Below are 16,812 nucleotides of genomic sequence, written 5' to 3' on the forward strand. Positions count from 1 at the left end.
CATTCAGGACCAGCGAGTCCTCCACACCAACCTGCCCCCTGTCCCCCAAGAACAGTACTTCTGTCTTGTCAGGATTCAACCTCCAGTGTCCAACTGATCTTGTTTGACCTTGCTTGCCTTGCTACCCTCAGTGTCAGTTCATTGGCTAGAACATGCTGCCTTGCAGGGCAGGAGGTGCGATTGACCCCCACAGTGTCGGTGGTCTTTCCAGGCTGGAATGAGCAGCGTAGAGCTCATTTGGAGTCCCTCAGCTAGGAGAACGAGCCAGGGTTCACCCGGCACCACAGTTTCCCAGTTGTCAGAGAGAGCAGCATTGTGCAACAGAGAGAAAGCTAGGACCCTCTCTGATGTCCCTGTCCGGATGGAAAGATGGCGAGGCAGGTTTCTGTTCTGAAAGCGCCCTGCCTGGGGGGTAAGATGGGCTCTAAAGAAGATGGAAGCTGAGAATTGACAGCCAAGCGACGCTTTCAAAAGCACCCTTCCCATTTGCAAGGAAACAGCAGCTCTTGAAACGTCGCCTGCAAACCTAATAATAATAATAATAATAATAATAATAATAATAATAATAATAATTTTATTTATATCCAGCCCTCCCCAGCCGAAGCCGGGCTCAGAGCGGCTAACAACAATAAAAGTAACACAACATTCTAAAATCAATTCATTTTAAAATCAATTCAAAATCAAATTAATGGCAACCATTGGGCTAGAGTTCTGTGAGGATTACCAAAGGAAGGGGTCAGACTGTGCTTAGGCCAAAGGCCTGGTGGAACAGCTCTGTCTTGCAGGCCCTGCGGAAAGATGTCAAGTCCCGCAGGGCCCTGGTCTCTTGTGACGGAGCGTTCCACCACGTCGGGGCCAGTACTGAAAAGGCCCTGGCCTAGTTGAAACCAGTCTAACCACCTTGCGACTTGGGACCTCCAAGATGTTTTTGCTTGAAGACTGTAAGGTCCTCCATGGGACATACCAGGAGAGGCGGTCCCGTAGGTACGAGGGTCCTAGGCAGCTTGGGGGCAGGCAGGACAGCACTCTGCAAAAATAAAATTTTTTAAAAAATATTGAAATGTACGCACTTTGTTATGTCTGATTTCCATCGCTAATTGTGCAAAAATGCCTGAGACCAGCAGGACGGTTAAGCTGAAGTAAAATGGCCTCCTTTATCTGCCAGCTCCTGCCCCGCCCCCTCCTCCCCCAGTGAAGGTCTATTTGTTTGGTTACAACTCGGGTGCAACTTGGCACATGGTCGGAGGTAAGGGATCGGATATTCTGCATGGCCTGTGCCCAGGGATTTCATCTGTGCCATGCTGCATCCTCGGGCGTCATTCCCCAAGTTGGACCCCGAAGGGCAAGATCAGCCGCCCACCAGCCCCACAGGAGGAAAGACCTTTGTGTCCCACAGGCCTGCGGCTGCTTCTGCAGTCTCCCCACCCCACCCTCCACCAGCTCCCAGGAGCTCAGTCCACAGGTGTGCGAACACTTGCAAGGGATTCGTGCCAGAGAGCCAATCATACAATCATAGGCTTGTTGAGGGGGAAGGGATGCCCAGGGTCATCTATTCTCTCCCCCCAACCCACCCCCGCAATGCAGGAATCACAGCCAAGCCAAGCCGCACGTGCCAGGGAAATCGTGCTCCCACTTCCTCCGGGGCCCTGGGTTCAGAATCCGCTTCTGACACCTGCTTGAGGGGCCGGGATGCAGCGCCTTGTGCCCCCCTCCCGCCTGACCCCCTCTCTTTCTGTTGCAGGCACTTTGCTGACCACCCCTCAACACACTGCCATCGGAGCACATCCAGTCTCGGTGCCAACATACAGGGCTCAAGGGACCCCTGCCTACAGCTATGTACCTCCACATTGGTAATCCCATTGGCCAAGCCACGTAAGTTGTTGCGAACGCCTGCAGGGACACCCCCCCCCAAGGTTGCGGGAGGTGGGGCTGCATTTGGAATGCTTTTCTAGAGGCCAGTAAGCTGATGTCTGAGACCGGAGTCCCAAAAGGCAACTTCCCCAAATGAGACCGAAAGTCGAAAACGCAACATTTCCTTTTGTACTTGCATCATGGGCTAAGGATGAAGACAGGAGCCAGTTTTTAAGTGGCTTCTCATCAGGGTGGATTTGATTTAAATCAAATCAATTTAAATCGCTACAGTGGACGCTCAGGTTGCGAACGTGATCCGTGAGGGATGCATGTTTGCAGCCCGCAGCGGCACGTCTGCGCACACACGGGTTGCGATTTGTCGCTTCTGCGCATGCGCGACCCCCGAAACCCGGAAGTAACCTGTTCCTGTACTTCCGGGTTTCGGCAGGTCCGTAACCTGAAAAATCGCAACCTGAAGCGCCTGCAACCCGAGGTATGACTGTAGTCAGTAAAACTTGATTTACCGTATTTTTCGCCCCATAGGACGCACCTAGTTGTTGTTTTGGGGGGGGGGGGAATAAAGGGGAAAAAATTATTTCCCTGCCAAGCTTCCCCCGACCACAGCCCCCAGAATAGGCTGCTGCCTGCAAGCCTCACGAGCCCGGCGGGACCTCCCGCCGGGCGCGCAAGGCTTGCGGACACCTTCCCAAAGCACGGGGCGTCCTCCGGAGGTCGCCCCGTGCTCCGGGATGCAGGCTGCCGCCCCAAGCCTTGCGCGCCCGGCGGGACCTCCCACCAGGCGCGCAAGGCTTGGGGACACCTGCCCGAAGCACGGGGCATCCTCCGGAGGGCACCCCATGCTCTGGGCTGCAGGTCGCTGCCCGCAAGCCTGGAGAGCCCGCGGGAACTCCCCCAGGCTTGCAAGGCTTGCGGATAGCTTCCTGAAGCCTGGAGAGCGAGAGGGGTCGGTGCGACAGCCTGCATTCGCCCCATAGGACGCACACACATTTCCCCTTCATTTTTGGAGGGGAAAAAGTGCGTCCTATAGGGCGAAAAATACGGTAAATCATTTTTTTTACAGAAAGACTCATTCTTGCTGGTATCATCTTAATATTTACAACCAGATGAAGGTTTCGTTTTTGGTATCATAAATTTCCAGAGTAGTTTTTACAGTTATATCAAAAATTACTGATTTGGTTATACAATTAGAAATACATTGACAGATAATTATGGAATTATTGTGACGTTTAATAAGTTGTTTATATTTGGACAACTTTTCTGCTGTGCTTTATTGGAAGGAGAAAAACAATCATTTCCTTAATCACAATTTAAACCATTTATTTAACAAAAACAATAACATTATAGCATATGTGATTAAACAATAAAAAAAAACCTTAGACTGAGTTTTAGCACACATGAAAAACTTAAAACAAATCCTTATTTCCTGATGAATAGCCTTTGGACTATAATGTAACTTAAATAGAAAACTATCTTTAGATTTTTTTTCCCTCCAAAAGCATTTTATTTAAAAAAATCTGATTTAAAATTTAAAAATCCATTTATTTTTAAATTTTTAATCAATGATTTTTATCCACCCTGGTTCTCACCTTCAGGGTTTCAAACGGAATATTTGTCTGTATGTGCAGGTGGGGAGGAATTGCTTTCCCCACAACCCAGCAATGAGAAGCAGCACAAGAACCATTGGAAGGTGAACAAGAGGAGGTCTGAGCCTCCCTTTGCAGATGCCCGAGGTCTCCCTCAGAGGCATTTTGAGACCCAATTGCTCTAGAACAGGCATATCCAACTTTCAAGAGACTGAGATCTACTCTCACTATAAAAAAAACTGGCAGTGGTTGTTGAACTTTTTTGGGGAAGTCAACATTTGGTGGGGTCAACATTCACAATCTACCAGTGGATCGCGATCTACCTGTTGGACGGCCCTGCTCTAGAACAAGGCCCAGTGACCTCTGCTGAAGTTGGCTCTGCTCCCAGTCTTTCTGCATGCACCACCAACCCTTTACTAGTTTCTGGGCACATCCAGCTGCTGTGGATTTTGCACAGCCCTCCCTGTGCGGAGCGGAAGACCCACTGGGCTTTCTGCCAAGAGGTGCAGAAGATCAAGGGGTGCATTTATTTATGATTTACTTGTTCATCAAAAAATATTTTTATATCACTGTATCACAAAAGAACATTAAAGCAGCTTATGGCAATAGAGTGTATTCAGGAGAAAGCGCCACGGAGAGGTATAATATTCAAGAGCCCTAGCAAACCCCCCTCTCTGTTGCCTTCTGAATCATGACTGATGGGGCTACAGGTGTCATGAAATTCTACTCAGTATTGATCCAGAGCAGAACTCGCAGAGTAAAAACTTAAGCACGTTGCAGGATTCCCAAAAAGTAGACCAGAGGCTATTGTATTTCATCCAGCAGAGCTTCACTGCTACTGAAGGCAAATGAGCATAATGGTCACAAATCCAAAATGTTCAGGATTGGCCCTGTCCATAAGAAATCCAATTGCAGCAGACTTAACTTAAACTTACAATAGCTTATAATAAGACTAAACCTCAACACTAAGGGTAGAAACCACACCAGAAGGAAGAGAGAGAGAGAGAGAGAGAGAGAGAGAGAGAGAGAGAGAGAGAGAGAGAAAGAAAGAAAGAAAGAAAGAAAGAAAGAAAGAAAGAAAGAAAGAAAGGTAGAGGCTCCTTCTGGCCTTACTATTATAGCCAGCATGACCTTGACAGAAAAAGATAACAGAACCAGTTTAACCCCACTGTACTCAGCTTCTCGGAAGGAATAACCCAAACATCACAAACCTTCTGCTTGTTTCTTTCACACAGAGAAGCTTCCAGAACCCTCTTGAATTAAGTAGAATAGGAAAGATCTCTGCACCCTTCTGTACTAAGAAATGCAAACTGACAAGAAGATCACATTGGCTTTGGAGAGGAGAGGACCTGGACGCATTTGTGTGTGGGGGGGGGGGTGCGCGCTCGCTCGCCAACACACAAAACTCTTCCTCCTGAATAGGGTCAATTTTTGCTGAGAGAAAGGAGCAATGGCGGAATTGTTTCTTTCTTTAGAGAATGGAAATGGACAGAAGCGTTACAGGCCAAAGTTCCTCCTCCTGCATCAGTTGGAGAGGTTTCCGACTGCTGCCACAGGGCGCGTCAGTCAGAACAGGACCTTCAGCAGAGTAGGGCAAGGAAGACTTTAACATGAGGCAGCAAATCAGGCAGGAGGAGTTAAATATAAGCTCCCTCTTACTAAGAGATCTTGTGTTCAGGTCACAGGCCAGCTGAGAAGAGGTTCTACTCCTCCACCTGCCCCTTCAGCTTCTGATAGGAGTGCATAGGTGAGTCTGATCTGAAATATCAGAAGTTAGGACCATTGGTTGGTGAGAGCTGGCAGAGTGCAGCCTGCCCCCTGTGGGTGACCAGCCACCGCAGCCTTCCTCCTAAGTGCCCACTCTCCCTTCCAAAGCTGCAGAACGAAGAGGGCAGATCCAGATGTCACATACAGGATGGAAATGGATGAACACCTGTAAATTTGCTTCCTAGCAGCATCGGTATTGTTGCTCACCCTACGTTCCCCTCTAGCAAACAGGTTGTGCAGGTTTTTGCCTTTTCTTTCAATAAAACCTGCGCAATCTGTTTGACCGGGGGCGCGACTGTGGGATGAAACAAATGCTTCTGTGGTGGCAGGATGGGATGTGAAACCTCTTTCAGGCGGCTTTCAAAAGAATCCCACAGTTCACAATTGGGTAATATTTTTCGTAACCCCAAGCCCCTTCCAACCCCCCCACAAATAAACCTGACTCTTTGGTTGTTTCTTAAAAAAGCCTTGCCCAACAGTGAGTTTGGAAGTTGTTGTAGCTTTGCTGGTCTATAAGGAGTGGGGAAACCATGTTTGCTTGCCTTCAAAATGATGGTGTCTCCAGTTGCCGCATGGAAACTCATAACCATAGTTTGATCTTGGGTGTGAATTTGCGGCACTGTCCTAAATGCTTCTGTTCTTCTGGCAGACCACAACTGACATGCAAAACTCCTCTGAGGTTGTTAAATTGAGTCTTCAGAGAGATGCACCAACTTAGCTGGGGTGGGGACCCAGTCTCACAGGCAAAGGTGTCGACTGGGTGCAAGAGTGAAATCTGTCAAATGCTGGGTCCCTGATGGGAGAGATATGAATCCAGCCTTGCCTGTCTCTCTGCGTTGCTGCTTCTAACTTCCGTCCTATTGTTTTCTTTCTCTCTTTTTCCGGCAGATCTGGAGTCAAACATTGTATGCAACAACTCAAGTCTTACATGGGTGCTGGAGCAACTGTCCCAAGGCACCAAGTCTGTTAGCAAGAACAAAAACAAAAGAAGTGCAAGGGTCACTTTATGCATTCTGTAGGGTTTAATTTTTTAATTCTTTTTTTTTTTTTAGTTGATTTTGTAAAAGCCACTTCCCTGCCATAGCCTCATTCTCTCGCTGCCACCGCCTTTCTCCTCTCCTCCCCCTCCCCCACTCAGAATTGTTTCATGACACCCACTGATGCTGAGGAATATTTGTGCTTTTGAATTCCCCTCTTCCTCCCCCAGTCTTCACCTTCTTCTCTCCCCCAGTTCCACGTTGTAAGTGTCTCCTGATGTCATGCATTTCACCCAGAGTCTAATTTTGGTTTTTTTTAATACTAGCAAAAATGATTGACTGGTGATGTTCAGGGTTTCTGAGTGGAAAAAAAAGCACAGTGCTGGCTGGCTAGCAGGCTTCTCTCCCTCCCCCCTCCCCCTTTTCAGTTCCATTAATATCTACCTACCTATCTGTCTATATCTGTATCTTCAATTGTTCCATCTTCCACAACATGACATGGGAAAATTGGCGTCTTCCAGATAAGGTGTCGGAATTAGATTTACAGTTCATTATATCTGCGTTGAAACGTGGAGCTCATTCCTTCATTTACAGGAGCAGGCAAAAGGATGAATGGCGTGTCAGGCCACCCCCGCCCCTCGTGTCACAGGAAGCAGGGATGCTGCTAACTATTCAGAGGGGTTTTTTTAAACCTGGGTTTATTTTTAAATTGTGACGTCCCCCTGTCTTCCCCTGCTCCACAGGAAGAGGAAATGGGGGGTGGACTTGCATACAAGCCTAGAACCTTAAGTGAGCAAGAGTCATTCTGTTGCTGTTTATGGCCATCTGACCGTGTTCTTGATTCAGAGAGGAGAATGATTGAGAGCTTGGTGGGGAAATCAAGTGAGAGAGGTTGGCAAATTAACGCTTGGCGTACAGGCAGGGAAGTTGGGAAGAGAGGGGACGTGTGTTTTTTAACCCGTTGGGCTTCAGCAGTTGCTTCCACGGAGCGCAACAAAGGAGAGGCTGAGCTGGTCTCTTGTTTCACAGCCGGTCTGCTCAGTCGAACTAAGCGCAGTGGTGTTTCAATAAAAGGAAACGTTCACCCCACCCCTCCCTTTCGGCTTCTCTAGTTTGGCACGTGCTGAAGTAGCCGAGCCATTGTGTTGCACTGAGCAGCTCCAGCTCCCGTTTGCGGCACTCGGTATTTTTTACCACGGATTCGCGCAAGACAAATTCCCGGCATGCCCGTTCGGTTGTGTGAATTGGCCCAAGGATGCGTGGAGCCGACTGGGTCTGGGGAATGTGTGGGGGGGGCTTCTTTTTCGTATGAACCCGAATGAATGCAGCTAACTATGAATGTGATTGGAGAGGTTAAGCGAGCGTCGCTGTGGGCCTGAAAGTGGAGTGGGGCAGTTCCTTTGAATTGTCATTTCTGAAGCGTGGGGCAACTCGTGGGAAGGTTGGCAGCCTCCTAGTTGGGATGGCTGCCCACAGGGTGAAAAGGGTGGGCAGCAGGTCCGGCAGAAGGGACAGACTGGGCCCATCCCGATAAGGGTGGTCCAGAGCAAGTGAGGTTTAAATATGTGATAGGCCAAGCAAGGGAGTTTGTCTAGAAGTGCTGGTCACAGGACAGGCTCTTCCGCTGTCACCAGGGGGGTGGGCAGAGCAAGGACAGCCGGGGGAATGTAGCAAATTTCGGAGAGATGCTTATGCAGCTGGACATTGAGACTGCCGCTCCAGCATTTGTTTGCTTTCAACAGAGATGAATTGAGCTAGGATTTCCTCTGCTCCGCCGTGTCCTCTAGGCTCTTTAAAAGGGCACCGGCCTCAACAGGCCACTGCCCAACATCTCTGAAGTTTTACCCTGGATCCTTTGGTGCCGTGTGTGTGGCGCTGAGGTCTCTCTGGGCACATGAGGCAGCACTTGTAGGCCGTTTGGCTGGTTGGAAAATCTACTCCTCTGTCAGGATTGGGTTCTAACCTTCCTGGGAATGTCCTGGGAGATCTCCATTCACCTGGGATGTTCCCAAGATCTTCTTTGTCAGATTAATTGCAGCCCCAGCGTCACGTGGCTTCTGATGAAAGGTCTCTGGGGAGAGCATTCATCGGAAGGGAACTCCTTTCCGACACGCAGGGGTAAGGAATGTGGTGCCCTGTGGGCACCCATCAACTCCAACCAGTGTGGCCAATAGAGCACCATCTCAGCTGCCCCTATTCTATAGAAGCAGCCGGGCTAAAAGGCATCTGCCAAAGGAGAGAGAAAACGGAATAGTTTAAATAGAAAGCTGGTGTGGTGGAAGGGAAACAACGTATTTGCATCTGTGGAGGGTGTCATCTCGTGATTTCAGGTAGAGACCTCAGCTGGCTTGTTAGATCTGTGCCCCGGAAGCAGCTGTTGGTTCCTGACAAGTCTGCACCCTGCCTTGGTCCCTGGGTGTTGCTGGAGGCGGATTCTGGGAGCGGTGCAAGCTTCAAGTAGCTGGAGGTCGGCTGGGACGGAGCTTGCAGCCTTGGCAAGGAGCCCAGGCAAACAGCTGAAGCAGAGCATGGTTTGCCAGCTAGCACATCTCCCAGGGGCGAAAGGCAGGGAGGGGGGAAGTGGGATAGGCTTGGGAGTGCAGCGCGCAGCCTTGTGGCTTGCATTCGGGACATGGCAGGGGGTCTCGGCGCTCCACAGGAGACAGCAGTATGAAGCCAATGGACAGCCCTAGATGAGAAACGAGCTCACCTGCGCCATGGATCACCAGTAGCCGGAAGGAGTTAGAGACACCAAAAGTGCAAATGTTTCAGGCTGAATAAACTGGAAGGGACGAGGGTGTGTTTGGTCTCCACCTGGCTGCGCCACTGGGCTCCAAGCAGCATCTCTGTCTGGCCTCACCCTGAAACCTTTTGTTCAAGGCCTTGTGCTTTCTCAGCCACCCTGGCCAGCTGCTGGAGCTGTTGCCCTGTGGAGTTCTTTAGGTAGGAAGGGGCCTGTAGAGCTGCGAAAGCAAAGAGCACCCGGGAGACCCAAATGTCCAGTTCAAAGCCTCTGTCTTCTGAGCCAAAATACCAGGCGGACAGAGCTAAGGGGAATCTCTAAGGGGGCACAGTTCCATGGGGCTCTGCCCTGTTCATCTGACACTGGTTGCTCCACACAAGATGGTTGCTGGCGTGTGGCGGGTCTAAAGCACAAGAGCTTTGTTGCTGATGGGGACCTATTGAGTCCTTACTGCATCTCTTGTGGTGTGCAGAACCAAGGCAATCATTTTTGAAAACTCTGGTGTGTCCCGTCCCCGTCCCCGTCCCCCCGCTAATCATTGTGGTTGTTTAATTTAACGTACAGAGCTGTGAAGAAATTGCCCCATCCCAATTTTTGGAATCCTTTCTACAAACACCTTTGGGTCCATCGTTCTGAAGGCCAACTAACTTGTCTGGGTGGGCTGGGGGGGGGTGTGGGACCCTTCTGTGCTGGAGAAGGAGCTGTGCCAAAGGGGGCTAGCCAGGCTCCTTAATCCTGCCACCCCTTTTCCTGGGTGCCGCCCCCTCCAAAGGCAAGAGAAATACCAGTGGCATTGCGGAAAGCACCCTTCCACTCTGGGCACAGGGTGCTGCCCTGCATTCAGCCCTCCTGGTGCCTTGGCTATTCCTACAGCTCTTGGTCCGTCTAAACGTGGCTTCTGCCATTATCTGCCCAGCATCAGGAAACATTTCATGATTTATGTTTTATGGCCAAGCAGGGAAATGAGCCCGTCTTCCCCTACACTGAAAGGCAGGAAGCAACATTGGATCCTGCCCTTGAGATGGATCCTAGGCTCGGAGGGTCTACACAGGGCTGAGAAGTCACTGGAGAGCCAAATTCTACCACCTGGAGCCACATGGCCTGCTAAGTTCTGTGCAGGTTGTTGTGGGCGGCGGCGGTGGGGGTTTATATTTTTAACCAGTGGCCCCCATTTTCACCCTCTCTTTACTTTCTGCTCCTCCTCCTCCTAGCAGTACCCACTGTGAGGCCGGTGGATCTGCTTGGCAGCGGCTGAGACTTCCTGAAAACCTGGCCTTACAGAGGCAGCTCGAAGTAATTGGGATCCAATGTTTAGATAATGCAAGTAATCTTTGGAGTTTCTGTTTGTATATAGCTGTATAAAGTTAGAGCCTTTGAATCTTGGCTGGAAAGCATTTGGGGAGAGCAGTGCTAGGTTGGGGAAGGCAAGGGGGTCAGTGGAGGGCCAGGGAATGATGTCTGCAATGAAATTTTGTGTGTGTATGTGTGTGTGTGTTTGAGTCGTAGCCAGATGCCATCTTAAGGCAGTCCCTTTTGCTGCTTCTGTTGGCTCTATATTGCAACACCACCTTTGTTTTTTTGCATTTCAATAATTCATTGCACCCTCTCCCTTTCCCCTTGAATAATGAAACCAAGAAAATGTTGTGACGATCTCCACCAATGCTAGTTCCTGCTGTTAAACTGACCCCCCCAGAATAACCTTCACTTTAAAATCATGTACTTGGAAACTGATCGACCCACGAAAGAATGCATATTAATCATTGTACTGGCCCAAGCCCACCTCATAGCAGCCTCCCAACCGCGACTCCAGGAAAACGGAACAGTGTGTGCGAGTATTTGCTCCTGTATTTTATGAACCATAATAACTTAGTCAATTTTATTTTTTTAAATTTTTTTAATTTGCAGTTCAGATATGTAATTTAAAAGGCGCTTTTTACCATAAGTGTTATTTAAGTTTTTGTTTTTGTTTTTAATGATTGATGTTTATTATTCTTCACTAGAGGAACTTTATGGTTGAACTGGTTGGAAGCTTCTTCAAGCTACAGGGAGCACTTCAGAACACAAGTCTGTGGGCTTTAGCTGATCAAGAGGAGTTTGTTTGGGTGGCTCCCCCTACAAAAAGAGAGGAAAGAGAAAGCAAAAACGTACCAATGATTTTTTGAAAACACACACACACACACACACACACACACACACACACACACACACAGAGTCTCAGCCGTTAATTCTGAGATGTGAATTCAGAAGACCATCATTAAGTGGCAATTGCAATGAACACATGTTGGCATTGGGCACTGTGTACTATTCTTGAGGGGTGCCCTGTGTACAGAAAGATCCATGGGAATACTGGCACCACAATGCCATCTAAACCTAGTTAGTCTCCTAACAGCCCCCCTCCCCTGCCAAAAACCTGGGCCTTTCCACACCCCAGAATACCTATGTATTATTTTTAGAAATCCACTATTCCTCTGCACCGTCCCACTGCAGCAGTATCCTTTCCCCCATTTAATTCCCGGGGTCCAAATCACATAAGGACCACTGCAAAACAAGGAGGAGCTTGGTGCTGGGGCCCATGTCCATGTCCTTACAAAAAAACCCCTTGCATTTTGGGTGCTGACAAAGTGTGGTTTCCCTGGAAGGAAAATGCCCAGATTTCCTGCAGCAGCAAACAGTTGTGCATCGATTGCATGCCCACAGACCAGACAGTCTGGGCGTCCTTTGTCAAATCAGTAACGTTCCTCTGAGCCCAGTCCCCAGACGTGCACAGACAGGGCTCCTCTTGTGGGCTGTGACAGATGGGTCTCCATGGATGTGTGCGGAAATCTTGCAGTGCGACCATCGACATTCCCATGGGAACAGCAGAGCTGACTTTCCCAGCAAACCTCCATCTCCTTGGCAATTGTTTTAAAAAGACACACACACCCCTCCCATTTGCTTCAGTGCCGTAGACAATTTTGTTCAGGTGAAGTCAGATCTCTGCACTTTGTACACATCTTTTTTAAACACACGCAAAAACCCTTGAGCTAGAAATTACCTTTCAAAGAATCAAATCCACCAGCTTAAAATAGCAATAAGGACCATGAAATATCATGCAGTTACCTTTTTAAAAGCTTTCAGGCAATTCCTTCGATAGAGAGAATTTGGGGGGGTGAGCCACTCACATTACACCCAGTTTGCATTTCCCATCTTGGCACCAGCCAAAGCTTTGTGGGACCATTCTGGTGTGACCTCTATTTGTCATGCCAAATTTGGTGTTGACATTCCTTTTCAACAAACAAATGAAACCACCATAGGCTATGGATTGTGTCTGTCCTCACTTAGTATTTTTAGGGCTTCGGATCGACCAGCCAAGGTGACCTGTGAGGATCCAGTCAGTCGGGCAGAGTCATTCATTAAGTGGGTCAGAAGCCTTTTCTCTGCCATGGGCTATGACAGCCTTCCAGAAGTTTGGTGCTCAAGTTCCCGCCAGCGCCAGCCAGCGCTATGCGAGTTGTAGGCCACCAGGCAGGGGGAGGCTGTGCTTTGCGGGGTCGTTCTCAGCATCCTTCAGCAAGATCTCTCTCTGTGGCAAAGTACCGTATTTTTTGCTCCATAAGACGCACCTAGTTTTTAGAGGAGAAAAGGGGGAAAGCCCCAGTTTTTGGGGGGATCAGCTCAAAGTTGTGCAGCTTCTTTTGCAAAGGAGGAAAACCCCTTTTTTTGAGGATCAGCTCACAGTTGTTGAGCTTACTTTGCAAAGGGAAAAAATCCTGTTTTTATGGGGTTCAACTCACAGTTCTGCAGCTTCTTTAGGAAAGGAAAGGGAGCCATCTCTACAGTTTCCAGACAGATAATCTAACCAGCCAGTCCCATGTCTCTGGGGAAACAAACAGCCTCCGTTTGCAGAACATTCAAAAATGGAGGTTTGGGCAAGGGGCCGGGGCTGCAAAGAGAGCCAGCGATCGACCACACATTCGCTCCATAAGACGCACAGACATTTCCACTTACTTTTCAGCAGGAAAAAAGTGTGTCTTATGGAGCGAAAAATACAGTAATTTTCACTTGTGTTTCCCTCTAAGTTGCTCAGGCCATATTCCACTTTAATCTCACAGCAACCCTGCAAGGTAGTCTGGTCTGGCCAACCTGTGTTTTGCAATTGAGTGAGGATTTGTAGGTGAGAAGGCTGCACCCGACAAACGAGGGGAACGTACACTTGCTGCTTAAAAACCATGCAGAAATGCCCGGCTCCTGCTTTTGAAGTTTCCAGAGAGGGGCCACATCTGGGTTTCCCTCCCCTTTTGCAGGGAGAGGGGCAGCCCCTTTGAACCCTGAATAGTTCCACCCTGTTAGCAAACCTAGCAGGCGCTAAGGGCCCATCGACACTTCCGTTTGTCCCATGATTTGTACTCGGGCTCCGAGAGGGTGGTGTTTTTTCCCTGAGCTTTTCCTGAGAAAACCCACAGGTAACTGCTGACTCGGAAGAAACGCCAATTGGGTTTTTCTGCGGGTTGGCGCTGCGGGTTCCCCCAGGGAAACCAAAAAGAGAGAGTGACTATTTGGCCCCTTTCCTAGAAATCTCGGGGCAAATGGAAGTCTAGATGTTCCCTGAGGTTGGGTGGATTCCTTCTAGCTGGCAGCACTTGGCATTTGTTGACCTTGAACCTCCGCTGGCTATCTGCCCCGCCAAACTGTCTCTCCTCACCCACTTTGGCCTGGCACCTTCCTAAAATTTGACAACTGGTTCCATCTTTTGCTTATGCAAAGGGACGGCTTTCGGGGAGGGGAGTTCTTACCATGTCACTTTTGAGCAAGTTTAAAGGTAAAGGGACCCCTGACCATCAAGTCCAGTCGTGGCCGACTCTGGGGTTGCGACGCTCATCTTGCTTTATTGGCCGAGGGAGCTGGTGTACAGCTCCTGGGTCATGCGGCCAGCATGGCTAAGCCGCTTCTGGCGAACCAGAGCAGTGCACGGAAACGCCATTTACCTTCCCACCGGAGTGGTACCTATTTATCTACTTGCACTTTGACATGCTTTCGAACTGCTAGGTGGGCAGGAGCAGGGACTGAGCAACAGGAGCTCACCCCGTCGCGGGGATTCGAACAGCCGACCTTCTGATTGGCAAGCCCTAGACTCTGTGGTTTAACCAACAGCGCCACCCGCGTCCCTTTGAGCAAATGTAGCCACCAATAAAACCCCAAACATCTCTTCCCCTCACCCCCCAACCTTCGTTTGGTTTCCATAGCCCATGGCAGAGAACTTTGGCTCCTAGGGTGTCAACTTTTGGGGAGGGCAGGTGGAGACAAGAGGCAGCTCTGGGATTTTATTTGCTTCTTTGTTTTAAAAATAATAATTATTATTATGGACTCTGCAGGTTGGACAACCTGGTTTTTAAATTTTCATTGGAAATGGAACAAAAACAAAATAGAAATTAAAATAGTCTTCCAAGTTTTAAATCCAAGGACTTAAACAATGGGCACAGAGAGAGGAGCCTTTGAGATTTAAGTCGGAAAGCCCCACAGCCTCAACTTGTGAATATGAAGTGTAAATCTGTATTATTATTATTATTATTATTATTATTATTATTATTATTATTATTTTGTTCTGAGGATCAGCTAGTGATCTCCCTGAGACAAATTTAAGCCAAGAGTTTGTAACTGTATGATATTTACTGTAAGATGTAGAACATTCGATAACTATTAAAATGTTTCCAAAAAAAAAAAAAGGGCCTTGAGTATCTTTCAATAATATTTTTTTTTAACTTGTTTTTATTTTATTTTATTTCACTTTAAATTACCCGGGATATTTCTCCAAAGAAACTCAAAGCGGCTTATAAGCACCAAACATTTACCATCCCTGCAGAAACCAATAGACCTTCAAATTAGTAAGTTAAAACTTCCCAACCTCTCTGCTATGACCATCTCACCCATTGGGCGGCTGGGTAGACTTCCAGAATCGGCCATGTTTATTCTTTACCTTATAAAATCAGAAATTCCCCAATAGCAGATTCACTGCTTCAAGCGGAGATTTGGGTCTGTAGCTTCACATGGCACATCGGCCTCTAAATAAAGGGGTCTGCCTTAAATCAGGGAGGAACAGCAAATAGAACGCTGCCGTCAGATAAAATATTATCTACCGGGCAGGTAAAAAGCCTAATCCGAATTGTAGAGTTGGAAGGGACCGCCAAGGTCATTTAGACCAGCCCCCGGCAATAGCAGGAGTCTCGAACCCACAGCCCAGAGTTTAAGAGTCTCTTTCTCTGCTGCCTGAACTTCCTGCAGGAGGAACTTTCTGACACTGAGCTGGGAGGCGTTGGGCGCTCTTTCCTTGGAGGTTTCCAAGCAGAGGTTGGGTGTCCATCTGTCAGGGATTCTTTAGCATTGCAGGGGATGGGCTGGATGACCTTTGTGATCCACCCCCCAGCTCTACAATTCTGTAAGAGCAGAAGCAGGGGGGTCCGATTTCCCTAGGCAAGAGTGCGGAGCAAAAGGGGCTCAGAGGAGGAGTCTAGGTTTATCATCTCGCAGCAAGCGCCACCTGCTGGATCGCCGGGGCCGGTGCAGTCTACCATTGCCAGAGGGTAGGTAGCCATGCGAAGTCTGCTACCGCACAAACAGCCGAAGAGTCTTGTGACGCCCTAAAGACTTGCACATTTGTTACGCTGGGGTCTGCTTCATCAGCTGATGGCGCAAGGCTCTAATGTGGTTTCAGGTTACAGCTGCACATTTTGGAAGTGGGCCTGCCCACTGTGGCAATCACACAGGGTCCCCGGACTTTTCACCGTCTATTGATCCCTGTGCCACCACTTTATTTCTCGCTGCCACCACCCAGGCCCTACCTGGTACAATACTGAGTCCAGTCAGGGTTAAATTGAAACATAAACTTCTTTTTATTTATTGCAGTTTAACAAGCGTGTGGTTTCATAAATGGTATCGGTCAATTACAATCATGGGGTGCCTATCCAGACCTATAACTTCCATTACCTGCTCTCACTCACTAAACCACCTCTCAGATATTGACTTGTCTTCCTAGCCCCTAACTATTCCTGACTTGGCTTACAGTGGTGCCCCGCAAGACGAACGCCTCGCAAGACGGAAAACCTGCTAGACGAAAGGGTTTTCCGTTTTGGAGGCGCTTCGCAAAATGAATTTCCCTATGGGCTTGCTTCGCAAGACGAAAATGTCTTGCGAGTTCCTGTGGGGTTTTTTCCCCTCCCCCCCTTTTCCTAAGCCCTAAGCCACTTATCAGCTGATCCGCTAAAAGCCGCTAAACCGCTAATAGCGCTAATCCGCTAAGCTGTTAATGGGCTTGCTTCGCAAGACGAAAAAGCCGCTATACGAAGAGCCTCACGGAACGGATTAATTTCGTCTTGCGAGGCACCACTGTATTTCGCTACACTAACTCAACCTACCCACAGACTCTATCCCAATTCACTCCCACTCCAACCACCCTTAAGGGAGACTTCCTAACCAGCTCCTTATGGCAGAATCATAGAATTGTAGAGTTGGAAGCGCCCCCCCCCCCCAAGTAAGGTTACCAGATTTTTTTCAATGAATCCGGGGACACTTTAAGTACATACATAAAGTACAATCTGGTAATTAAGGCAAAATGATACAATTTTACATCTAACCATTCAACTCTTGTACTGCAATTTGCTCAGCACTATTGCAGACCTCATCTGGAATGGGTACAGTGGATAAGGCAGTACAGATTGCCAGAAGTATGGAAAGCAAGTTCGATGAGGAAAGACTGAAGGAATTAGGTATGTTTAACTAGAGAAGAGAAAGGATGAGGGCTGACACACAGAAGCTATGTCTCCACTGCTCCAGTGGACAGGACTAGAGCTAACAGGCTTAAGGTGCCAGCGGCATTTTTATTGAACATCTTACAAGA

At 48.6% G+C, this 16,812-nt stretch overlaps 1 protein-coding gene across 5 annotated transcripts in view; it reads left to right on the plus strand.

Moving 5' to 3' along the window:
* The window catches only part of FAM168A (family with sequence similarity 168 member A), a 175,761-nt gene extending 164,933 nt beyond the window's left edge, over window positions 1–10,828 (plus strand). For 3 of the 5 annotated variants that reach the window (XM_081860773.1, XM_081860776.1, XM_081860774.1), the window contains 3 exons: window positions 1,166–1,246; window positions 1,742–1,872; window positions 6,111–10,828. In XM_081860773.1, coding sequence (XP_081716899.1) covers window positions 1,166–1,246; window positions 1,742–1,854 — 194 coding nt within the window. In that variant the 3' untranslated portion in view covers window positions 1,855–1,872; window positions 6,111–10,828. The remainder of the gene's footprint in view (window positions 1–1,165; window positions 1,247–1,741; window positions 1,873–6,110) is intronic. The other 2 variants (XM_081860775.1, XM_081860777.1) reach the window with 1 other exon arrangement.
* Window positions 10,829–16,812: the final 5,984 nt, after the last annotated feature.

The sequence above is a fragment of the Podarcis erhardii genome, assembly GCF_964252035.2.
Source record: "Podarcis erhardii genome assembly, chromosome: 4".
Classification (NCBI taxonomy): Eukaryota; Metazoa; Chordata; class Lepidosauria; order Squamata; family Lacertidae; genus Podarcis; species Podarcis erhardii.